At 40.4% G+C, this 25,886-nt stretch overlaps 1 protein-coding gene across 1 annotated transcript in view; it reads left to right on the forward strand.

The window, feature by feature from the left end:
* The first annotated feature begins 9,222 nt into the window (after positions 1-9,222).
* The window catches only part of GUCY2F (guanylate cyclase 2F, retinal), a 98,750-nt gene continuing 82,086 nt past the window's right edge, over positions 9,223-25,886 (forward strand). The window contains exon 1 of the mRNA XM_060137287.1: positions 9,223-9,264. Within this exon, the coding sequence (XP_059993270.1) occupies positions 9,223-9,264 (42 nt within the window). The remainder of the gene's footprint in view (positions 9,265-25,886) is intronic.

Below are 25,886 nucleotides of genomic sequence, written 5' to 3' on the forward strand. Positions count from 1 at the left end.
AGGCTCTCTCGCCGAGGTGTGCGAGCTCACTATTTGTAGCGCATGAGCTTAGTTGCCCTGCAGCATGTGGGATCTTCGTTCCCCGACCAGGGATCGAATCTGCGTCCCCTGCATTGGAAGGCGGATTCTTTACCACTGGACCACCGGGAAGTCCCCCTTCCCTGTGTTCTAAAGAACAAATTTAATTAGAGAAATAAAGAAACAAAGGAAAACAGTCAGGTAAGACAAAATAATAAGAATGTAGCCATAAAACAAAGTCAAAGACCTTTAGTTCCTCCTTAGGGGCTATAGATAATATCCTGAGTTGTTTTGCAGATACTAAAACCCCCATCAGGTAGAAGAAGTTAACTGCTGACCACCAACATGTAGACCCCAGACCAGTTGGAACCAGAAGTTTGATGATGTTGGTGTTGACTTCCAAAGTACCACCGAGTTACCTCACCACCAACCAATCAGAAGAACGTCCATGAGGTGATCAGGCACCCTGAGACCCTCTCCCTTACCTTGCCTTTAAAAACCCTTCCCTGAAAGCTGTCTGGCAGTTTGGGCCTTTTGAGCATGAGCTACCCATTCCTGCTTGACCCTGCAGTAAACACTGTACTTTCCTTCACCACAACCTGGTGTCAGTAGATTGACTTCGCTGTATGTCGGGCAAATGGACCCATGTTTGGTTTGGTAACAAACACAAAACGCGCTGTTGGGCTCCGGTTGGTCAGAGCAATGAATTTAAACCATATGAAAACTATGTTTGGGGGGCAAATGGGAACCAGAATTGGTCTTCACTAAATAACTGCACATGTGCAAAAAGTGGGGCGAGTGATTAGGAAGGGTGTGAAAGGGCTTTTCTTGGAACATAGAATGGCATCTTGGTTAAATAAATTGTTGTTGGCACCAGTTGGGTTTAGATCCTGGCCATGCCACTGAGCAGCTCTGTGACCTTGGCCAAATTACTTAACCTCAGTCTCCCAATCTATAAAATGGAAATAATAATGTTAATACATATTTCATAACATTGTTGTGGGAATTAGATGAGTCAGTGCCTGGTGTACAGTCCCTGCTTGAGGAATATTATTTTCCTACCCATGGCAGAGATTATGCGGCCAGCCCCCTATTTGAGAGTACGAAGTTGGGACAGATTAGATAAATTTTGGTGTGTTGAGAGGCATCAGTACAGTTCAGGAGATGGTTGGGGGGTCTGGAAGAGCAGACTGTAGGAGCAATAAATTGGGTTGATTAGGATTGCTGTGGCTATTCTGTGCAGCCATTTCTCCTGGTCAAGTGTAGACCTAATGGAAATAAACCTCTTTGGAGTTACCAATATCCCTATCTCAACCTTCGCCTTGCTCTTGACTTGAGAAGGACTAGTCTAGACCAATCAGGGAAGTGATGTGAGCAGTCAGTCTCTTCTTCTCAGGTCTCTAACTGGCAACCAGACTGTTCACATTAAGTCTCCTGCTCTACAGGCTAAGTTAGCCAGGTACCTTTGGCCTGTTCACATTAAGTAGTGCTTTTAAAAACAACTTTATCGAGATACAATGCATATCGACCATTTAAGGTGTAGAATTTGGTGGTTTTTAGTATATTCACAGAATTGTACAAGCATCGCCACGAAATTTTAGAACATTTTCAATGCCCTGAAAAGAAATCACTTTCCCATTAGCAGTCATTTCCCATTCCTCTTTCACCCTAGCTCCTGGCACCACCAATGTACTTTTTATTTCAATAGATTTGCCTATTCTGGACATTTTGTATAAATGTGGTTCTTTGTGTCTCAGCATAATGTTTTCAAAGTTCATCCATGTTGTAGCATGTATCAGTACTCCATTCCTTTTAATTGCAGAATAATATTCCACTGTTTGGCTATAACATATTTTATTTATTCATTAATCCATTGATGGGCATTTGGGTGGTTTCCATTTTTTGGATATTATGAATAATTCTTCCATAAACATTTTGTGTGGACATGTTTTCAGTTCTCTTGGGTATATACCTAGGAGTGGACTTTCTGGATCATATTGTAATTTATATGTTAGAAAACTAAATTCAACTCAGTAAAATTTTGAAGATCTTGCTGGCTTTATTCAACAATTCATGAATTGTGCAGCATCCAATCTAGCAGATAGAAACAAATTCCGAAGAGCTATATGAAATGTAAGACTTTTATAGTCGGGAGGGAGCAGGAATAAGGAAGTTATACTAGGTAAAAAAACGAGTTGGTTATTGCAAGGTTAGTTTCCTTTAGGGGATGGTTAAGGTCTGTCAGGCAGATTACCTAACTAGTGATGATCAGGTGATTCTTGATTGATTGGTTTAATATTCCATTTTTGGGAGAGCCCAAACTGTAATTAAGTCTTGGTCTGGTGACATGAGGCTTAGCATAAGCAACTCCATTTTGGTCCTGTTGTCTCATTTTTAAACATATGTTTAACGTTTTAAGGAACTGCCAGATTGTTTTCCACAGTGGCTGAATCATTTTATAATCCCGCCAGCAACGCACGAGGGTTCCAATTTCTCCACATCCTCACCAACACTTGTTATTGTCTATCTTTTTAATTATAGACATCCTAGTGAGCTCAAAGCGGTATCTCACTGTGGTTTTGATTTGCATCTCCCTGATGCCTAATGATGCTGAGCATCTTTTCATGAGCTTATTGGTCATTAGTATATCTTCTTTGGAATCTGTACATTCAGATCCTTTGTCTATTTTTAAAATTAGGTTATTTGTCTTTTTATTATTGAGTTTTAAGTATCTTTATATATTCTAGATACAAGTCCCTGATCATATATATGATTTGCAAACATTTGTTCTCATTCTGTGGATTGTCTTTTCACTACTGTGGAGCTGTAGAGAGGGGTATGGGAATAGGTGAGTAGGTCAAGTTATAACACTACAAACCCTGCTGTCTTTATGGATGTTCAGCAGGTTTTCTTGAATAAGTATTCCTCAGATTTTGCAAGTGTTTGCTTAATTTCTAGAGTTCTGAAAAATTAATTTTGACAATTTTTGCTAGTGTTTTTATTGCTTTTATGGAGGGGTGGGTTTACAGAGGTCCTCACACTGGCATTCCAGAAATCCTGCCTAGATAGCCCTTATGCATATCTTTTTGAAGACATTAATAATAAATAATAAATAAATAAATAACAAAAGTCTGCCTTTTATTATTTATATATTTATATTCTTTACAAGGTTTTAAGTTCCTGTGGCTAACCTTATGTGTTTTTCATACATTAAACACTCACTCATACCACAGGTATTGAGTAAAAACCTTACATGGAGTAGGTGGTAAAAAGTGAATGACCAAATGAAATTTCATTCTTTTTTATTATCCCCATTCTGAATCCATTCTGAAGGAAGTGAAGATGTGACCTAATTTCTTATAAAGAGAACTTTTTCTTCCTGTCATGATTGAAGTGAGAGAATAATCCATTTTCACCTCATTACTTTTCAGTTGCCTCCTTTATGGGATATTCACAAGTCTTATCTTCGGGAGAGAACAAGTCTTTCAGCTCTGCTGGAAACTTTTTCTTCAAGTAATTATTTTCAGAAGCAAAACGTACAATAAGGCTTTTGTATTGGTTGAGCTCTCAGGTTTTGGGAAGTCCCACTATCATTCTGGCTCAAACAGTCTGAAAATTTCTTAGAAAAATGTGAATTATCATTGTCAAGACATCATAATGTAAGCTTCAGACAGGGGCATACGTTTAATTAACAAGATGAGAAACTAAGATCTGCAAGTTTTCCTATCTTACTTGGCTCTAGCTGAGAAGTCTCCTTCATACTAAACACCTATGTTTTTTTTCTTATCTTCTCCCTGCCATCTAGTTCCAACCTTTTTTCTGCTCCCATGTATTCAGTAAAAATAAACAAAACAAAAAGTTCTCCCCCTGCCACAGAAAAAAGGAAAGGAAAGAAAATGTTGCTAGGGGCTTAATGCAGTCACTCAACTGTTCTCTATTCTTTTTACCTTTAAGTATATGTTTTCCTGATATCAACATAGATCTACAAAAATTTTTGTTAGTATTTGCTTGACAAAACTTTTCCTCATTATTTTCTTTTTAACCTTTTGAGTCCTTATGTTGAGGTGTGTCTTTTGTAAATTGCACATAGCTGTATTTTTTTTGGCTTGATAATCTGTCTTTTAAAATGATGTATATGTCCATGCCACTCTCTCACTTTGTCACAGCTTACCCTTCCTCCTCCCCATATCCTCAAGTCCACTACCAAACATAAAATAGATAGCTAGTGGGAAGCAGCCGCATAGCACAGGGAGATCAGCTCGGTGGTTTGTGACCACCTAGAGGGGTGGGATAGGGAGGGTGGGAGGGAGGGAGACACAAGAGGGAAGAGATATGGGAACATATGTATATGTATAACTGATTCACTTTGTTATAAAGCAGAAGCTTACACACCATTGTAAAGCAATTATACTCCAGTAAAGATGTTAAAAAAAATCTACAAACAAAAAAAATAAATAAAAATAAAATGATATATAATTTACCTACAGTAATGTTCATAAAGTTTAAGTGTACTGCTTAATGGATTTTACAAAAGTATCCACCCATATAACTAACCACTAGCTACATCAAAACAGAATATTTCCAGTGTCCCAGAAGGCTCCTTTCTGTCCCCTCTCAGTCAATATTCCCCAAAGGTAACCACTGTAATGACTTTTATGATTATAGATCATTTTTTCAGTTATTTAACTTCATATAAATTGATTTATATAGCATGTACTCTTTAACATCTGGCTTCTTTCACTCAACGTTAGTGTGAGAGCATCCAAGTTCTTGCATTTTAGCAGTAGTTCATTCGTTATTTATAAGAGCTTCAAAATGGAAACAACACAAATGTCAGTCAATGGGAGAATGGACAAGTAAACTGATCTAAGGGGAAAAGAGTTCAATATTTCATCATTAAATAATACGCTAGCTTTTAAAAAATGCCCCTGATTTAGAGAAGTCCCTTTCTATTCTTAGTTTGGTGTGTATGTTTTTTTTCTTAAAATAATGATCAGGTGTTGAGTTTTATCAAATACCTGTCCTGCAAATATTGGCAGTTTTCTCCTTTATTCAGCTAATATAATAAATTGCATTGGTTGACTTTCAAATACTTAAGCAAGATTCATTATTGAGATACACCTCACTTAGTCATGATTCATTTCATACATTGCTGGATTCCTTTTGTTAATATTTTATTTAGGATTTTTTCATCTATCTTCATGACAGATATTGGCCTGCATTTTTCCTTTCTTGTTGTGTCCTTGTTAGGTTTTGGTATCAGTGTTCTGCTGGCCTCATTAAATACAACTGCTTTGGCTTTCTCTTTTGGTGTTTGCATTGTATATATTCCCACCCTTTATACTTTTAACTTTTCTGTATCTGTTATTTAATGAGTCTCTTTTAAGCAGCATGTAGTTGCATTTTTTCTATAAAAGAAAAAGCAGTCTGATAATCTTTGTATTTTAATTGAAGTGTTTAGTCTATTTGCATTTAAAGTAATTATTGAAGATAGTTGGGCTTATAGCTACCATCATGCTATTTGTTTTTTATTTGTTCTGTCTATTCTTTATTTAGTTTTTCTTTCTTGCCTTTTTATTATTAAAATATTTTTATTACTCTATTTTATCCTTTATTACTTTTTAGTTGTATATTCTTTTATAATTCCTTTCGTGGTTACCCTGCGGATTATAATATGCATCCTTGACTTATTCCAGTCCATCTTAAATTAGTATTTTTACCATCTGCTGAACACGTAAGAACCATATAACAGTTTCACTCCATTTATTGACCTCTCATCCTTTGTGCCATCTTTGTTATATATTTCATTTCTATGTATGTAAAAACCCTATGTGAGTTAATTTTTACGTTATGTATATTTTATCACAATACAAAACTCCCTACAAGACATTATCATTGTTTTAAACAGTTTGTGCTCTTTGCACCTCCCTGAAGTTTCATGCTTCCATCTGTGATCATTTTCGTTCCACCTGAAGTGTCTCCTTTCATATTTCTTGTAGTGTGCATCTGCTGGCAAAAAATCAACTTTTATTTGAAAATCTCTCTTGTTTATTGAGGTGAAATTCTTTTTTTTTTTTTTTTTTTGCGGTACGCGGGCCTCTCACTGTTGTGGCCTCTCCCGTTGTGGAGCACAGGCTCCGGATGCACAGGCTCAGCGGCCATGGCTCACGGGCCCAGCTGCTCCGCGGCATGTGGGATCTTCCTGGACCGGGGCACGAACCCGTGTCCCCTGCGTCGGCAGGCGGACTCTCAACCACTGCGCCACCAGGGAAGCCCGAGGTGAAATTCTTTTAACACAAAATTAACCATTTAAAAGTGAGCAGTACGGTCACTAGTGTTAACAATACTATATTATATTCTTAAAAGTTGCTATGAGAGGAGAGCTTTAATGTTTTCACCACCAGCACCACCACAACAAAACAGTAATTACATGAAGTAAAGGATGTGTTAGCTAACCTTATTGTGGTAAACATTTCACAATATACACCTGTATCGAGTCATCACATTGTACACCGTAAACTTATGCAATGTAATATGTCAACATATCTCAATAAAGCTGAGGGGAAAAGTGAACAATTCAGTGGCATTTAGTATATACACGATGTTGTGCAACCACCACTTCTATCAGATTTCAAAACATTTTCATCACTCCCAAAAGAAACCTTGTACCCATTAAGTCGTTACTCCTAATTTCCCCCTGTTCCTAGCCCCAGGTAACCACCAATCTGCTTTCTGTCTCTGTGGATTTACCTATTCTGGCTATTTCGTATCAATAAAATCATATAATATTATACAGGACTTTTTGTGCTGACTTCTTTCACTCAGTATAATGTTTTTGAGGTTCATCCACGTTGTAGCTCTGCTTTTGCTGCATCCCATAAGTTTTGGTATGTTTTGTTTCAACCATATATGCATCCCGTATTTAAGGAGTGTAGCATATAAGGTCCTGCTTGTATTGTTTGCTTGTCAACATCTCCAAGCACTTTTAAAAATATGTATTTTGTGTAATTTTTATAATTATTTCCAGTGGGAAAGTTAGTCTGCTAAAAGCTACTCCCTTACTGCTGTAATTGGAAGTCTTTTTTCCCATCCAGCTTTTGACTTCAACTGAAGAGGTTAGTCTATTATGTTATTATGGCTACTGGTATATTTGGATTTAATTATACATTCTAACCTCTCACTTTAATATTTCTCATTGTCCTGCTACTCTTGTTTCTCTTCCGCTACCTTACTTCTTGCTTCCATTTGGATTGATATTTTAAAATGTGTCTGTTTATCTCAACTACTTTTTCTATTTGGAAGTTATATGCTATGTTTTTATTCTTTTAGTGGTTACCTAGAAATGTTAACAAGCATATTTAATAAAGTATAAAGTAGGGCTTCCCTGGTGGCGCAGTGGTTGAAAGTCTGCTTGCTGATGCAGGGGACACGGGTTCGTGCCCCGGTCCGGGAAGATCCCACATGCCGCGGAGCGGCTGGGCCCGTGAGCCATGGCCGCTGAGCCTGCACTTCCGCAGCCTGTGCTCCGCAACGGGAGAGGCCACAACAGTGAGAGGCCCGCGTACAGCAAAAAAAAAAAAAAAAAAAAAAAAGTTTAAAGTGAATCAGTGTATTTGCCATTCTCCCAAACAATGCAAGGACCACAGAACACTTTAACTCAGATTGCCCTGTTCTGACTTATAGGTATTTATTGACCAGAGTTTTTGTTCTGTATTTTGACCCCATAAATTAGACATTGTTTTATGCATTCACTGTTTATTTTGGCTTACTCATATATTTACCACTTTCTAAATTTATTAGATCAAAGGGAAGGAAATGTAAGTTTGGTCAAGGCAAATACATTGACAGAGGTGTACTCTCCCAGGATTCAGGATTGAATGTGATGGGACTCAAGTACTTGAGACTGACACACAATGGGAGAAAGGAGGACTATTTTTGGAACCCAGATGATTCACTGAGTTTTTATTACACTCCTTTGCCCAATTATATTGGACAAATGGAAACTGAAGCAACCCAGTAATATAGATAATACCATAACGAACTCACATCCTATAGACATAAAGAACTTGGTTTTCCCGTGAATTTAAGAACCTGGTCTAGCCTGGATGCTGGCAGAGGGAAAGGGGAATATAGAATGGGTGGTGGAAGAAGGCAGCTTTGATCATTATCTTAAGCAAACTACAAAAACCAGAGATTGCAGCTGCTATGTTTTATGTTATTTTTTTAACCCTATTTTGATCCCCACAACCCTATGTAAAAAGCAGTAGTGGTGACCATTGTTTTAGGTTTCACGTGGAAATTTGACTGGATTCACATCACCCTGTGGTCATACAGTAGCTGGTGGGACTTTGATCCTGTGCTTGTGAAACAAAATCTTCACCTAGATGAAGGATGATGAGTGGATACTGGGGGGCATGAGGAGTGGACTGTGTTGGATAGCTTCCACTTGCTCCTCTGGATGCACTCCTCTACTTTTCTTCACTCTGCTCTAATCCCTGGGAGGCTGACCTTTATGGATTACATCAACAGGATCCCTGTCCTTTAGTTAATTTCTAGTTAGATATGTCCATTGGAAGTCCATGGCAGGATATCCTAAAGAGATGGGGGAGTGAGGTTAGGCTATTTATCACTCCCAGCTCCTTCCTGTAGGATCACCTAGAGCTGGTTCTTTCAGTCTGCCAAAGGTCACAATTCTTTTCAGAGTGGTCCTTCTACATGAATCTTTGTGAGTTCTGGTAATCACTTCCCTCATTCCTTCCAACCTAGGGGTTTTAACAGCTCCAACGTATAATGTTATCCCTTGTGGTTTTGCCACACCCTTGCCTATATCTTTGTAAACAATCCCTTTATTAAACCCTCCTTGAATTTTCCTATTTTGAGTGTGTCATCCATTTCGTATTGGAACCCTAATATGTCCCTTCTCCTTGTTTCCTCCCTCTCTCTGTCTTGTCCTTTTCCTTCTCCAATTCCCTTAATTGTAGGTATTTACTGTAATTTCAGCTATTTCCTGTAAGCAGATGACACCCACATCTATAGCTCAGTGTCATCCAGGCCTCAATCTCAAAGTCATATCTGACTCACAGCTCTGTCCCACTCCTACTTCCACTGCTACCGAATCAGTTGCTGTTACATCTATTTTACTTCTTAAATGTTTCTTCCATCCACTCTCCCCTCTCTAGGCTCCTGGCTATTATAGTGTGCAGCATGGCGATGAAGAGCATAGACATTGGCCTCAGTCAGACCTGGGTTTGAATTCTATATCTGCCACTTTCTTGGATGAGTTCATTCCCTCATTCAGTAATTTTTTTTTTTTTTTTTTTTTTCAGTACGCGGGCCTCTCACTATTGTGGCCTCTCCCATTGCGGAGCACAGGCTCCGGACGCACAGGCTCAGCGGCCATGGCTCACGGGCCCAGCCGCTCCGCGGCATGTGGGATCTTCCCGGACCAGGGCACGAACCTGTGTCCCCTGCATCGACAGGCGGACTCTCAACCACTGCGCCACCAGGGAAGCCTTCATTCAGTAAATATTTACTGAGCATCGACTTTGTGCCAGGTACTGTTCTAGCCCCTAGGGATTCAGCAATGAACAAGACTAACTCCTGCTTTCCTGAAGCTTACATTCCAGTGTGGGAGGCAGATTATAAATACATGAACAAAACAATAAATAAGATAATTTCAGATTGTACCCTGATGAAAACAAAACAGGGTAATGGAAAACAAGTGTCATAGGAGGAAGAAATCTTAAGAGTCATAAGGGAAGTGTGGCTAGAAAAGAGAAGAGGCTCTTGGACTAAGCTCTGGGGCATGCCAAGATTTGGAGGTTTGCAAAAAGAAGAGCAAGTGTGTTTATGGTCTTACTAAATGCCAGGCACTGTCCTAAGTGCATTATGTACAGTAATCCATTCAATCCTTGCCAGAACCCTAGAGGGTATCATTTTGATATCACCATCATTTTACTAAAAAGCAAACTGAGGCACAGAGAAGTTAAGTAACTTGCCCAAGGTCATATAGAAAGCAAATGGTAAAACTTGTATTTGGACTTAGAGCAGGGGTAGGCTAATGTTTTACGTAAAAGGCCAGATAGTAAGTATTCTTAGGCTTTGTGGGCTATGCGTTCTCCATTGCCACTACTTATCCCTGCCATTGTATAGTGAAAGCATTCACAGAAAGTACATAATACAATGTGAGTGGATGTGTTCCAATAAAACTTCACTTATAAAGCCAAGCCTGGGGAGGGCTGGATTTGGCCCACAGGCCAGAGTTTGTCAACCCTTGGCCTACAGAATTAATTTGGCATTCAGGTCCCTACCTGCCTCTTTCAACCTTGCCTCCCACTTGCTCTCAGTTGTTGGTTCCCACTTGCTCTCAATTGTTGGTTCACAGACTGACCCCTGTACACAGAGGGCAAAAAGACATCAAAAAAGCGGCAGAGCACTCCAGATTGGTAGGTGACAGATTTAATGAGCAAGGGAACTTACATACTAGGCTTATCTTTGGGGCGGGGGCGGGGGGCGTCCGCAAGATGAGTAGATCTCTGCATCCATTCTCCAGAATCTTAAAAGTTTATATACAGGCCTTAACTGGGTTTAGTCACGTATACGCTCCAGATGGTCTCAACACATTATTATCTCAAGGCTGTGTCCTTGGGATAGCTTGTAGCATGGGGAAAGCGAGCAGAATGCACATTCCAAAGATAAGGGCGGGGGTGAGGAGCTTCCAGTTGCCCGAGTCCAGCTTGCAGGTCAACTGGTAGTCACATCCTCTCCATGACCTCCTCCAACACCAGTCATCCATTTAATACTCCAGCCAAACCAGATGATGCTCTGTTCTCTTTGTTTACACTAGTTCCTCTAGCTTAATTGCCCCCCTCTTCAAGCTGTCTGTTAAAGTCCTATGTATCTGTATTGATTAGGGTCCTTTGCAAGCATTAGAACTAACTTTGGCTGTGGTATAGACTGCAGGTGCTCATCAATATCAGTGTTCTTTTCTTTCTGGATGCCCATCTAGATTACATTTCCCAGCCCACCTTGCAGTGAAGTGTGGCCATGTAACTGAGTTCTGGCCAACAGAATATGAACAGAATTGACATGTGCTGTTTTCCATAAAATCCTCCCACATTTGATCCTGCCAGCTGAATGCAGAGGATGCCTATTTTAGTCAACTCAAGCTGCTATAACAAAATACCATAAACTGAGTGATGTAAACAACAGAAATTTATTTCTCACAGTTCTGGAGCTGGGAAGTCCAAGATCAAGGTGCTGGCTGATTCAGTTCCTGGTGAGGTCCCTCTTCCTGGTCTTCAGATGGCCACCTTCTTGCTGTATTCTCACATGGTGGAGAGAGATCATCTCTTTTGTGTCTCTTCTTATAAGGGCACTAATCCCATTCATGAGGGTTCCGCCTTCATGATCTAATTACCTCCCAAAGGCCCCAACTCCAAATACCATCACATTGAGGATTAGGGCTGGGCTTCAACACATGATTTTTGGGGGAGACACAACAATTCAGTCATAGCAACTCCTAAGACCTAGAGGAGAGCAGAACCAAAGAATGGAAGGAGCCTAGGTCCCTGAGTAGCATGGAGAATAGTCCTCCTGCTAACCCACTTTGGATTGGACATGATTAAGAAATAGACATTTTTTTAAGCCACAAAGATTTAGGAGTTTGTTTATTACTTACCTAAATGAATATACTGGCTAATCAAGGAATACACCTGGAAGGCAATGATTTAGCTCACAGAAGGAAAAAGTAAACAACCAGGTCTCAGAAACAAGGCATCTTGCAGGATCTAGATAGAGGGAACTAATGGACCACTTTTCTAGGCACACTGGCACTATGAATCAGCTCCAACTCTTTCCCATCTTTGCATTGCTCAGCTCAAAATTTAAATTCCTAAGAGGATCCAATTGATTTGGCTTGGACCTCATGCCCGCCTCTTGACCAGAGAAGCGCGGGATATATTGGTTGGCCGTCCTTCAAATGCTACACACAGTGGGGGAAGGGAGTCTTCCAAAGGGCGTAACACAGCTGGTGCTTGTAATGTCCTGAAAAGCAGCAGTAAACATTAGTCTTTATGTGGTCCATGGAGAATTCTTAATTTCATTTATTGTATTTTTCAATTTCAGATTTTTCATTTGATTATTTTTTTATAGGTTCTAGCTTTCAGGTGAAATTCACTATGTTGGCATTTCTTTTCTTGAGTATTTATAGTTCCTGTCATACAACTGCAATAACTGGATCACTGTGAGTCTGTTTCAATTGCTTGGTTTATTTTTCTCTTCTTGGGCTCATTTCTTGGTATGTCAGTTAACCTTTTACTGACTGCAAGACTTTGTGCCTGCAGAGGTATACAGGCTCTAGATGATCCAAAGAGGTTTCCCCCCATTTTCTGCGAGGCAGCAGAAGGGCAAATTACCTTAATCCAATCAGCCACTGAAGTGACTTGAGGCTGTTTTACAGCACTTGCTAGACTCAGCCTACCTCTAGTTTGCCCCATTCCAAGGATATAGCTCTTTACGGGGTCCCAAATGAGAGCCAGGGGCTGGATGTTTCCTAGGGACCTTCCTCCGTGAGAAGTCCTGGACTCCGACCTTTATTTCCTCAGCTCTCTGAAACTTCCCCAAACTCCACTCTACTTTTTGGCCACTCTGCTTGACTTCTAATATTTTGCCCTGTGTAACTTAATTGGCAATTTCCTGAAAGGAAAAACCTGGGCTGAGTGTCAGGCTCACTTTTCTGTGCTTCTCCTCCCTCCAGATTGTGGCCACTCAAATCCTAGTTGGCTTTGGCAGAACTTAAACCCCAATTTTTGTCGCTTCAGTCCTGTGATATTACCTAAAGCTCTGGTGGCCTCTCTGCCTCTTCAGAGTCACCCTCTACCCAGTGTCTGGGCCACGAATTGACAAATATCCTAAGGGAAGAACAACATGTAGGAAGTTGGGCTTGCTTTGATGAATTTCCCTTCTTTCTGGAATCTGCCTTCTCAAGTCCTGGTTCTCTGATATTTTCGAAAAGGATTTTGTTTTTTGGAATTTCACCTGATTTTTCTAGTTACTCTCAGCAACAACATTGGTCTGCTACAAGTTACTCCATCTTGAAGCAGAAGTCCCTTGTATGGTACAATATTTTAATAAGTATTGGGCCTCCAAGAAATTTCTTATATATTTACCTCATTTATCTGGCCCATAACTGAATTGGAAACCAGATGTTTACAACACCTTAAATATGTAATGTTTAATGATGGTGACAATGTTACAGTGTGTGTATCAGTCAGATTTTAGTGCAGGAAACAGAAGCCACTCTAAGAAGTTTAAGCAGGAAGAGATGTCCCTACCTCTTTATTACAGAAATAGAATCATACAACCTGTTGTATTGAATACATCATATATCATGACATACATACACATGTCAATACACACACAACATTTTTTTCAGTTTGGTCTAAAATATCTCATAGTGAGATGTACTGTATGAATTTAGCCATTCCCCTATTGATGGAAATTCAGGTTGTCACCAGGATTTTTTTTTTTTGCCACTAAAAATAACACTGCAATAAATGTCTTTGTGGCAATGGACCCTGATGCTCTTATTTCTGTACAATAGAATTTTCCAAATAAGACTGCTGGGTCAAAGGGTACAAATATTTTAAAACCATAATAGATAGTTAAACTACATTCCAGAAAGTCCATAACAATTTACAGCAACGAATTTAGAACAGAGAATTGAGTACTTACAGAATTGCTGGAAGGTCTAAAGGAGTGGTGTGTAGGCTGGATTTAAAAGAATAGTTACAAAAAAATACTGAACTGAAACCTCAAGGGAGCTCTTACTTCTGATGTCACCTCTAGAGCCCTGCCGGAATCAAGGAGCTGCCATTGTCACCTCTGCAGCTCTCTCTGAATACCCAGGGAGCTAGATGAAGAGCATCCGTAACAGCGATCCAGTGATTAGAAACCCCATCAAGAAACTGCTGTTACTGCCTTTGCTGGGGGTAACCCCTCTGTTCCTCTTGATACCCAGGAAGCTGGAGAAGAAACACTGCAGAAAATCATTTCTACAGGCAGGACTGCAATTTCTAGCTTGTCAGCCAATTTCCATCTGCCAGACTTTCACATAAGTGCATCTACTGGGTGATATCTAATTCACATGCAAAGCCCTAGCTGGATGGGACTCTGGGGTGGAATGCAAGTGGAGTAAACCAATGCATACTGTTAGCCACAGTCTGTAGTTATTATATAGCATTACTAACTACCCAATTCTGCATAATGCTGGGCAAGACACCAATTTGGGCTATTCTCTGTCTACCACTGGACCTTAGAAGTGGGGGAAGATACAAAGAGACACTTTACAAAGCAGGAAATGCATATGACTTATAAAATTATGGCAAAAGAATGTTTAAACAACTCACCAGTAATCCAAAAATGCATATTAAAGCTAGATTTTTTTTTTGGCCTGTGGAATTAACAAATATAAATTTGAGACAAGCTGGAGCTGATGACAGAGCGATAAAAAGGACACTTTTATTTTATTCACTGTTAGAAGGAGCATAAATTGGCCCAAATATTTTGGAAAATGAATACCATACATGTCAGAAATCATCACTGATATTCATATACTCTGACCCAGTAATTTCACTTCCGGGAATCTATCCTAAGGTAATAATACTAATATACTGAAGAGAAGTTTATATTATAAGATATTCGTTATAACATCACTTATAATAGAAAAAAATTGGAAACAGCCTAAATATATAATAATAGGGGAATGGTTGAGTGAATTTTGGATCGTACACAAAATTAAGTATTCCACAGCCATAAAATAATGCATAAGTGTAATGATAATAATGTTAGCCAGAAACTTTTATTTTAATCCATCAAGCACTATAGGCACAATGTCTAAGATCTATGAACTTTTATAAGACCTGCAAAGGTGTTTGACACGTGATGAATATTATTGGCTTCAAAATATGTAAGTAACTGCAAAATTAAAGTCAATAAATGTTTAAGTAAATGTCAAAAAATGTAACACATCGATTTTATGAATTACTTCTTTTTGTACTCAGAAACATTTCAATACATTGGAAAAATTGTTGGTTAGATTGAATCAGTTTGTAAGAGTTCCTGAGTATATATAATCTCTGCTAAGAAGTCATAACTAATACATTTCAAAGGCAAAATTTTAAAAAATCACTTCAATTTAGCAAAAAATATATTTAATGTAGGATGTGGGTACATGTTAAAGTATAAATGGAGAGATTGGGGTGAGGCCACCTAAAGCAAGAGTACATGGGGTTTAGCATGGTCTTAAAATGCTCTGCCTAAGAAATGCCATGTTTTGAGTACCCACTGTGTTCCGGGCACTTTATATGCATCATCTTTAATCCCCACAGCAGTGCTGGGTTGTAGCTCTGTTTAATCATCGTTTCTTTCATAGGAGGAAACCTAGGCTTTAGGGAACTTATGCAAGTAGCCCAAGGTCACATGGCTAGGAAAGTCAGAGCTGGAATTTGAAGACAGGTTGGCTTGAATCCAAATCCTGAGCCCTTAAATTTATGTATGTTATGGTATCAAATTTTTTTTAAAAGGAGCTTACAAAATTGTATATGTAGTTTGATTGTGATTTTTAGAAAAAATACAGTATTCATTAAAAACAAAATTTTTCTGATTTTTACTGCTCTGCATTTTCCAAAATATGTTTACAAGTCATGCAACACTTTAATTAAAAAAAAAAAAAAAATTGAGGAGTTTGAGAATACTTGTATAATAGTGACATCCTGTGGCTATGTGTGGGTTCCTTACAGTCTCAGTTTTAATTTCAGTTTGGGACCTGACTCCTAGAGGGCAGCACTGAGCTTCATGCTGGTCAAGATTTGTGGGCTGAATGTGGCCGAAAACTAGGTCAGGATTCTACCTTTCCTCTCAAAACTGGAGAAAAATAAACCCATTTATAATGTCATTTTTTGGCAATTGTACTTAAATATAGTTCAATGTAATTTTATTATATTTAAAAATATTATTCTGGGAAGGGTCTGTAAGCTCCACAAAATTGCCAGGAATCCACATTAGGAAAAAGGTCACTAATGCCTTTATCTGGCATATTCCAGACAGGACGCTCCACCAGCTGGGTCCTGGAGAGAAGACCACAAGAAGCGGAGCTGGGCTTCCCTGGTGGCGCAGTGGTTGAGAGTCCGCCTGCTGATGCAGGGGATACGGGTTCGTGCCCTGGTCCGGGAGGATCCCACATGCCACAGAGCGGCTGGGCCCATGAGCCATGGCCGCTGAGCCTGCACGTCTGGAGCCTGTGCTCCGCAACGGGAGAGGCCACAGCAGTGAGAGGCCCGCGTACCACAAAAAAAAAAAAAAAAAAAAGAAGCAGAGCTGCCACTGACTCATAAAGAAATAGAATAGATAGATGGATAAATAAATAGATAAATGAAACACCCTCTAATAGTTTCTCTGTATCCTGAAGCAATATAGCAAAGTTGTTAAGCTCGCAGCCCTGGAGCCATGCTACCTGAATTTGAGGACTGACTCCACCATTTCCTAGCTATGTGATCTTGGCCAAGTCACATAACTTCTCTGGACTTATCTTTATCTCCATCTCTGAAGTGAGGATAAGAATTGTCTCCCACATCTTAGGGTTCTGAGAGAAATAAATAAAATAATACATTTATAGTGTTAGTTGGGGGGTACTTAATAATCAGTAATTATTATATTGCCTGCTACCCAAAGCTATCCTTCCTTTAAGAACCAATATGTATCTTGTTGAGCATCATAAGCAGAGAGAACTTTGTTATTGCTGCTGAATTCACAAAAGAACTTTCAGTGGGTTAGGGTTTATATGAAGCATTTAAAGAGAGGTGGAAAATTGCACTTCAGAGCTTGCACTGGAATCAGGCAAATCTGGCTTTGAATCTGGCTTAAGCCTGCAAGGTACCTGCTCTGTCTAAGCCTCGTTTGTCAAAGATGGAGAAAATATTACATGCATCATAGAGTTTTTGTGATGATTGAAACGAGAGAGCACCTTTCATGCTTGTAGCACAGTGACTGGCATGTAGAGCTCACAGCAACTGTTAAATTTTATTTTCCTCCTTATCTTCAGCAGGGTTATATGTGACATGGCAGCCCTTGTGGCAAAATGTGGACGTTTGCAGTCAGGAAGTCACGTGAGAACCTAGGGAGCAAGGGAGGTGGGGGAAGATGACAGAGAGTGGGAGATTAACTAGGAACACACCGTTCTGGACTTATTTTTATAGCCCAGGCCCCAGCCCTGCAGAATTATTCATCCTGTGCCTCAGTCTCAAAAAGAGTACATAGATCCCAGGCTAATGTCATGGAAATCCTTTCCCACTTTCCCATGATGTATATAATTGGGGGTTTCCTGTAGTGTTTAGTAGTGAAAAAAAAATTAAATATTAAAGGGCTGTGTTTCTGTCTTTGCAGCTAAAGTTAAGAGGGAACCTGGACACATGTGTCTGGCTTCACAGTCGGTCTTGTGGGGAGAGAGGGTGCCATTCTGGATCCTTGTTCCATGGCTCCTTAGGAAGTAAAGATCATCCAGAGTTGCTTGAATTCTATAAATTGTTAGGCTTCCATATAGGGAACATAGAATGGGAACTGATATAAGTTTCAGTAACATCCAGTAGAATCCCACTAATATTCTCCAACAAGACCCCTGAGGGACAATATTTAACCAGACAGTGTAGCTGATGTTTCTGACACAGCGATTCTAAAAGGTCCATAGGAATGACCCCTAAGATTGTACTCGTGAATGAACTTAAGGTTTTTGTAAAATTTTAGACTCACAAGGAACCCTAGTGGTTTTGAATCATTATCATTTATCATCATTAATTACACTGTCACTGAGGTCTAGAGATCCAATGAGTATTTTTGAGCCTATGGATAAATCCAGTGGCCCCACCCTACAATTTCTTTTTTTTAAATTAATTAATTTATGTTTGGCTGCGTTGGGTCTTCATTGCTGCGCGCGGGCCCTCTCTAGTTGCGGTGAGCGGGGGCCACTCCTAGCCATGGTGCACGGGCCCCTCACCGCGGTGGCCTCTCCTGCCTCGGAGCACGGGCTCCAGGCACACAGGCTTCAGCAGTTGCAGCACTTGGGCCCAGTAGTTGTGGCTCGCGGGCTCTAGAGCACAGGCTTAGTAGTTGTGCATGGGCTTAGTTGCTCCGCAGCATGTGGGATCCTCCCGGAGCAGGGCTTGAACCCGTGTCCCCGGCATTGGCAGGCAGATTCTCAACCACTGCACCACTGGGGAAGCCCTACAGTTTCTTTTAAGAGGCAGTCATTAAGGACCTTGAGTCTAAAACTAGACCACTTGTTTTCACAATCTGGCTGCACCACGTACTAGTTGTGTATCCTTGGGCAAGTTACTTGACTTTTCTCTGCCTCCGTTTCCTCATGTATAAAATGTGGATGATAATAATACAAACCCTATAGGACTGTTGTGATGATTCAACAATTTAGTATATGTAAAGCCCATAGAGCAGTGACTAACACATAGTGAGCCTTCAGTAACTGTTAGCTATAATTATTAACATAGAGAGAGACAAGTGTTTGTGGAACTCAATAAAAAAAATCACTTTAGAAGTTTTATTTATATGTTAATTCCCAGCTACTCCTACCTATAAACTTGGAATCTCATGCCTATTCAGGATTTTGGAGCATTCCTTGAATGTGGCCCCCTGAGCATCCTAGCCCTTATCAGAACTCTCCTGTGAAGAATCTGCTGTCCCCGTAGGTAGAGAAGGCTAGAGGGCCCTCACTTGCATGAATATTTCTATCACGTCACCTAACATTCCACAACTGGGGATTGTTTCCTTTGGGTAGTCACCAGGATTTCCTGGACCCCCTGTTAAAATGCAAGCAGCCTTGGACGTATAGCACAAGAGATGCATTAGTGGAATGTGGCAAGGCTAAGAGTGGGCTTTGTTGGAGCCAAATGGCCTTGGGTTTGAATTCTGACTCCACCACTTATTCAGAATCCAACTGTCTGGGCTTAAATTCTGCCTCCACTGATTAGTGGCTGTGTGACTTTGGGTCAGTCACTTTAACCTCTCTTTACTTCTGCAATTCAAACAGTACCTATCTTATGGGATCATTGTGCAGATAAAGGGAGATATAGGGATTCCAAGAATGCCTACCATATCATCAGTACTCAATAAATATTATTATTGCCTAACTTATCTGAGTCTTGGTATCCTCATTTACAAAATGGGGGGAATAATAGCTACTTTCATGGTTGTTGTGAATATAAAATGAGATAATGTACATGTAAAAATGCCTACCGTACTAAAAACCGGCAGCCAAATAATGACCATTGGCAAGAACAGGTGGAGAAACAAGAACTCTCGTATATTGATGGTGGGAATGTAAAATGGTACAGCCTCTTTGGAAAACAGTTTGACAATTCCTCAGAAAGCTAAACATAGAGTTATCACGTCCCAGCAATTCCACGTTTAGGTATATACCCCAAAGAATTGAAAACGTATGTCCACACAAAAACTTGTACACGATGTTCATAGAAGCATTATTCATAATAGCTAAAAAGTGGAAATTACCCAAATGTCTGTCCATTCATAAATGAGTGAACAAAATGTGATATATGCAATAAAGCAGAAAATTATTCAGCCGTAAAAAGGAATGAAGTAGTGATGCATGCTACAAGATACATGACCTTTGAAAACATTGTGCTAAGTCACAGATGACTACATATTGTACATGGGCATTTATATGAAATGTCCAGAACAGGCAAATCCACAGAGACAGAAAGTAGATTGGTGGGTGACGAGGGCTGGGAGGAGGGGAAGAATAGGGAATGACAGCTAAATGGATACGGGATTTCTTTGTGGCAGGTCATAGAAATGCTCTGGAATTGGATAGTAGCGATGGTTATACAACCTTGCGATTACATGTATCAAAACCCGCCAAATTGTACACTTTAAAAGAGTGAATTTTATGGTATGTGAATTATGTCTCAATAAAGCTGTTAGCTTTTTAAATGTCTGCCATATGGTAACCATAATTTAACAGAAATCATTTTTAGCCACCGACCCCTCAGCTCTTACCTTAGGAATACAGAACAGGTCCCTGAATGAATGATGCTCGCGACAAAGAGGATTGCTAAGGGGAAGGGGATAGATTTAAAGTATGGGCGTGTGTGCAGAGTTGGGGGAGAGGGAGTTGGGGGGTCTCTCTTGGAAGGAAAGGCAGTGAGGCATTTAAGGAGGACAGAAGGAGACAAACTTCACCTACTTCGAATTTTGCAGGGAGTCAGCCTGGATCATCTTTCATATCCTGGCCTGGAATCACAACTGATGAATGTTCTGGCATTTAAAGCCATCCTGGAAAAAGGACATCATGTGTGATTATTGGACAGAAGAGAGAAAGAACACAGAGGCAAAATCTGAGGGTATGTGAGTCCAACTTTGAAAGGTAGAAGTAGGCAGTAGTCCGTGGAGGATGCATTTATCCAGAGGACTCTGTTAATCTCTGGGTCAATGCATTTAGGTCAGCACTAACTCTGCTACAGGTGGGATCAATTTAAAGGATTAGAAGTGTCTCTCTAAATCCTAATCCTGGTCTTGGGCTGGGGATGCCGAAGAGTGATTTAAAAAAAAGGTTTACTCTCCCTCTCAATTATTTCCCCATTAATGGAATTTATCAACAGACTGGAGTCCTTGGCAGGACTATGAACGCAGAGGATGCCCTGAAATGGACACACGGGGTAGCCAGAGATATGCATGCGCAGATGGTAAATTGAAGACTTTTGAGTGGTGAATTACATGGTGAGTAGTTGACAGCTCTTGTTTATTAGAAATATTGTAGTGGGGAAAAAACATAGCCCACTTGGGAGCTCAATCTTCTGACTGAGATATATCAGTTTTACTGCAGTGTGTGGCGGGAAAAAAGAAACAAAATAAAAAATGAAAGAGAGAAAGAAAGAATGAGAGAAAGGGGGAAAAAGAGCTTTCAAGACACTTTAAATAAAGATTTGGGCTCAAAGGCTCTCATCCAAGCTTTCATTTAGTTTCTCTTGTGGTTCTTTTTTATTTCATCCTGATGTTGTCTTACACAAGCTGTTAACTTGATTCAGGCTGTAACTGCGAAGATCTATCATCCATAGAAGTCCTCAGCTTGACAAGCTAGGATGAGGAACCATTATCCTCAGAGCTATTTGTCATAGTCTTTCTTTGTACATGTTTAAAGAACAGTCATTTCCCTTTTGAAATCAGGCTTCGCATCACATTGTGAAAGCTACCTGAAATAAAATGATGCATCCCTATGCTCCTTTCCATGGAAGCCCGATTCCATGCAGGTGTTCAAACCTGAGTTACCTAGGCAACGGCCCCAGAAGAGCTGTGGGTCAGTAGTATTCTATTTTCAAAATTTCATACCTTCAAACTTTTGGTTATGTCCACATTTCCCATTAATCCCAAAGAAGGCTTCAGCAGGCTTGTTGTGAAGACAGTGTCTTTTACACAAGAGCTTTATAATTTTGTTTTTAAACCCAAATCAGCAGGAAAAAAGAAGGCTTAGGGCATCTTCTCTCCCCACTCCCTCCCTCACTGTCCCTTCCTTTTTCCCTTCATTCTTTCCTCCCTCCCTCCCTCCCTCCCTTCCTCCCTTCATCTTCCTCTCTTCTCTGTCTCCTTACTTTTTTTTTTCAGACTAAGTTTCCTTCTGCAGAATCCTGGGATCAGGGATCAAGACTACATTCTAGAGCAACACAGAACTTTCTGGTTCTCAAGGGAGTGCTAGCAGAGCTAGAAACACCACCCAATGCATGAAATAGAGCCCAGGAAGAACGGAGAGACAAATCTTCAGCTTGGGAGTTGTTTAACAAAGGGCAGCAACAACCTAGACAAATAGCAAGAGGTACTCTCTGACGTGTGTGTGGCTTGAGGAAGGACCCATGTTGTAAATGTGTAAACTTGAAAAATGCTACACAAAAGGAGCAAAATTTGAATTTGAATTTTTTATTATGTTAAGAACACTTAACATGAGATTTGCCCTCTTAACAAATTTTTAAGTGCAAAATACAATATTGTTAACTATAGGCACTGTGTTGTACAGTAAATCTCTAGATCTTTTTCAGCTTGCTGGACTAAAACTCTCTGCTCATTGAACTTGCCATTTCCCTCTCTCCATAGCCCTCAGCAGCCACTATTCTGTTCTCTGCTTCAATGCATTTGACTACGTTAGACATCTCACATAAGCAGAATTACACAGTATTTGTCCTGGCTTTTTCATTTAGCATAATATCCTCCAGGTTCATCCATGTATTTGCATATGGCAGGAATTTCTTCTTTTCAAAGGCTTAATAATATTCCATTTTATGTATTTACCACATTTTCTTTTCCATTCATCCATCGACGGACATTTATGTTGTTTCCATATCTTGGCTATCGTGAATAATGCTGCAATGAACATGGGAGTGCAGATATCTCTTTGAGAGCCTGATTTCAATTCTTTTAGATATGTATATCCAGAAGTTGGATTACTAGATTATATGGTAGTTCTATTCTTAATGTTTCGAGGAATGTCCATACTGTTTTCCATAGCTGCTACACCATCTTACATTCCCATTAAGAGTTTGCAAGGCCTAAAACAAAAGCCTGTTCAAGAACATGGTAATAAAACCTTTCACTTGTGCTCCATGTCTCCTCTTCACTATTTATTCAACAAACACTTGCTGAGTACCTATTATGTTTCAGGCCCTGTGCAGGGCCCTGGAGATACCATGGTGAGCAAAAGCAAGCAGGGAACTTACAAATTTGACCTTTTACACATGAGCCATGTTGGTGGATATTATTGCTCTCTTCCTCCTGATCTACATAGTTTCTTTTCCTGGTAAGATTTCTTGGCCAGGCCCTATAGTCCCCCACTTTTTATTTTGTAGCTACAGGCCTAGCACAGAACAGGTTCTCAATGTATCCTTGCTCATAGTGATAAGATAGTGAATGGTTTTAGGAATCCAGATTTTCAGTAATAGTATAACTACAGCATGGGGGTGGCACTCCACATTGTAGGTACTTGATAGAGGATTCTAGACCCAAATTTAAAATGATCAGGAACTAGATCTGCCAGATGGGAGTAAGCGCAAACCACTCCAGCAAAATCTAATTAGAACAGCAGAGCCTAGGGAATGTTGAATGAATTCAGAAAGCAGTTTCATAGTGCAGAGGTTTAGAAAAGTCACTGCTTGGAAGAAGTACAGAATCCCAGGATCAATGTACATCAGAGAAGAAAGGGACTTGAAGATCCTCTAGTTCAGCTGTGGGAGAAAAAGAGAGACCTAGAAGGGGGAACAATATCTTCAGTGTCACATGGTGAGTCAGTGGCAGATCTGGGTTCAAGATCCAGGTCTTCCGATTCCCAAAGCAGTCCTCTTTCCAAACAGCAAGGAAGAACTAGTATTTACTGAAGGACAACTGCGTGCTCAGCATTCTATCTTATTTAATCCCTTACCTCAAAAGCGTTCAATTAAATTTGCCTCCATCTTGTAGATGAAGCAGTTAAGAAGCAGAACTAACGTGCCAAAGGTCGTACTCCCAAGACTTCTGTTCTCAAAGACTAGGATTAGCTTCATATAGAGTACAATGTGATTGGAGGCCCGCACCCCCAGTTGTGCAATACTGCACCCTCAGTGAGGGGTCCCCAGGTTTGGCCGGAACACTGGTGGCAAATTTCTTCTAGTTGGATAATAAATTTCTGTCCCTCCTAGTTTACTCCATCCCTCCCCCTCATTACTTAATTTATTATTTCATAGGGAACAAAGGGATTTTTAAAAAACCACCAATGAATCATTTGAGCTCTATCTGGGTAGCATAGAAGGTATAATAAGGACTGTCTCAGTGACTTCATAGATTAGGGGCTGTTGGCAGGCAGTGCTTGATCAACTGGGATACAAATCCCCATCCTGCTACCATGTGCCCTCAGGCAAATTACATACCCTTTCTGAGCCTCAGGTTCGTCATCTGTAAATGAGGGTAATAATAGTATCTACCTCAAAGGGCTGCGACGAGTCGATTTAATTTATATTTATTTATTTTACTTAGTTATTACTATCATTAGTTGCTTTTCTTTTTTTTTTATTGAAGTATAGTTGATTTACAGTGTTGTACCAATCTCTGCTGTACAGCAAAGTGACTCAGTTACACACATATATTCTTTTTTTTATATTCTTTTCCATTATGGTTTACCATAGGAGACTGAATATAGTTCCCTGTGCTATACAGTAGGACCTTGTTGTTTATCCATCCTATATATAATAGCTTTCATCTACTAATCCCAAACTCCCAGTCCTTCCCTCCCCTCTCCCCCTCCCCCTCGGCAACCACAAGTCTGTTCTCTATGTCTGTGAGTCTGTTTCTGTTTTGCAGATGGGTTCACTTGTGTCATATTTTAGATTCCACATGTAAGTGATATCATATGGTATTTGTCTTTTTCTTTCTGACTTAACTTGGCTTCGTATGACAACCTCTAGCTGCATCCACGTTGCTGCAGATGGCATTATTTTGTTCTTTTTTTATGGCTGAGTAGTGCTCCATTTTAACCTGTGTACAAATGATGGGGCATACTATTGTGGTACGTCTGTAAGATCCAGCAGATATGCCCCTGAGTGGTTTCTTGAAGAGTCAGGCTTTCTCATAAAATTAGGGGTGAAAGTCAAGGTGATAAGCAACAGACCCGGCCCAGACAGAATTATTGCTGGCAAGCCCAGTCACACAAGAGCCAATTATTAATCCTGAAGAGAGCCATGCCATTTTTTTTTTTTTTTTTTGCATTACGCGGGCCTCTCACTGTCGTGGCCTCTCCCGTTGCGGAGCACAGGCTCTGGACGCACAGGCTCAGCGGCCATGGCTCACGGGCCCAGCCACTCCATGGCATGTGGGATCTTCCCGGACCGGGGCACGGACCCACGTCCCCTGCATCGGCAGGTGGACTCTCAACCACTGCGCCACCAGGGAAGCCCCATGCCATTATTTTGATCTTTGGTTGGAATTAAAAATTCACTAAGGATTTTCCTCATTACTGTCTCCCCCAAGCAGTTAATTCTTCTTTTTATATCTAGTGAGGTTATTCTTGGCCTTGGAGCAACTTCAGTGTTTTATTAATTCATTTCACAAACATTTATCTGGTACCTACTATGTGTTGGCTAGGCATTAGTGCGATGAAGATCCTTAGGAAGTCCCAGTACAGTGGGCTCTGTTCCCCATAGAGAGTTGCCCTTGTTGCCTACCCCTTGTAGTTGAAAGTATGAGGTCCTGTAAATACAGAGATAGCAAACAGTTCGGTAGCTTTGTTACAACACAGACCAGAAACAGGGACAGTTTATAAATCAGAGGAACGCCTTTCCTAATGGGTATAAGGCACAGGTGGAAAAACAATGAACTCAACCTGGGGGTGCTAATTAAGGCTGCACAGAGGAGGGAACACTTTATTTGGGTCTTGAAGGTAGAGTTCATCAGGAGAATCTGGAAGTGGAGTATGGGAGGAAGGAGGAGGACATTTCAGGCAGAAGGAATGGCATTTTCCAAATCCTATGCTTGGCAGACTATGTGACATATGTCTATAGAACTGCAAAAAATTTACTATAGCATCAGGAGAGAACAGGGAGATGGGGGGTATAGGGAAAGACAAGGGCCAAGTGGAGAAAGGCTTTGCATGCATCATCTTGAAAGAGCTCTCCACATTTACTGACTCCACTTCATTCATCCCCATTCTTTTTTTTTTTTTTTTTTTTTTGCGGTACGCGGGCCTCTCACTGTTGTGGCCTCTCCCGTTGTGGAGCACAGGCTCCAGACGCGCAGGCTCAGCGGCCATGGCTCACGGGCCCAGCTGCTCCGCG

Source organism: Lagenorhynchus albirostris, chromosome X, assembly GCF_949774975.1.
Source record: "Lagenorhynchus albirostris chromosome X, mLagAlb1.1, whole genome shotgun sequence".
Taxonomy (NCBI): Eukaryota; Metazoa; Chordata; class Mammalia; order Artiodactyla; family Delphinidae; genus Lagenorhynchus; species Lagenorhynchus albirostris.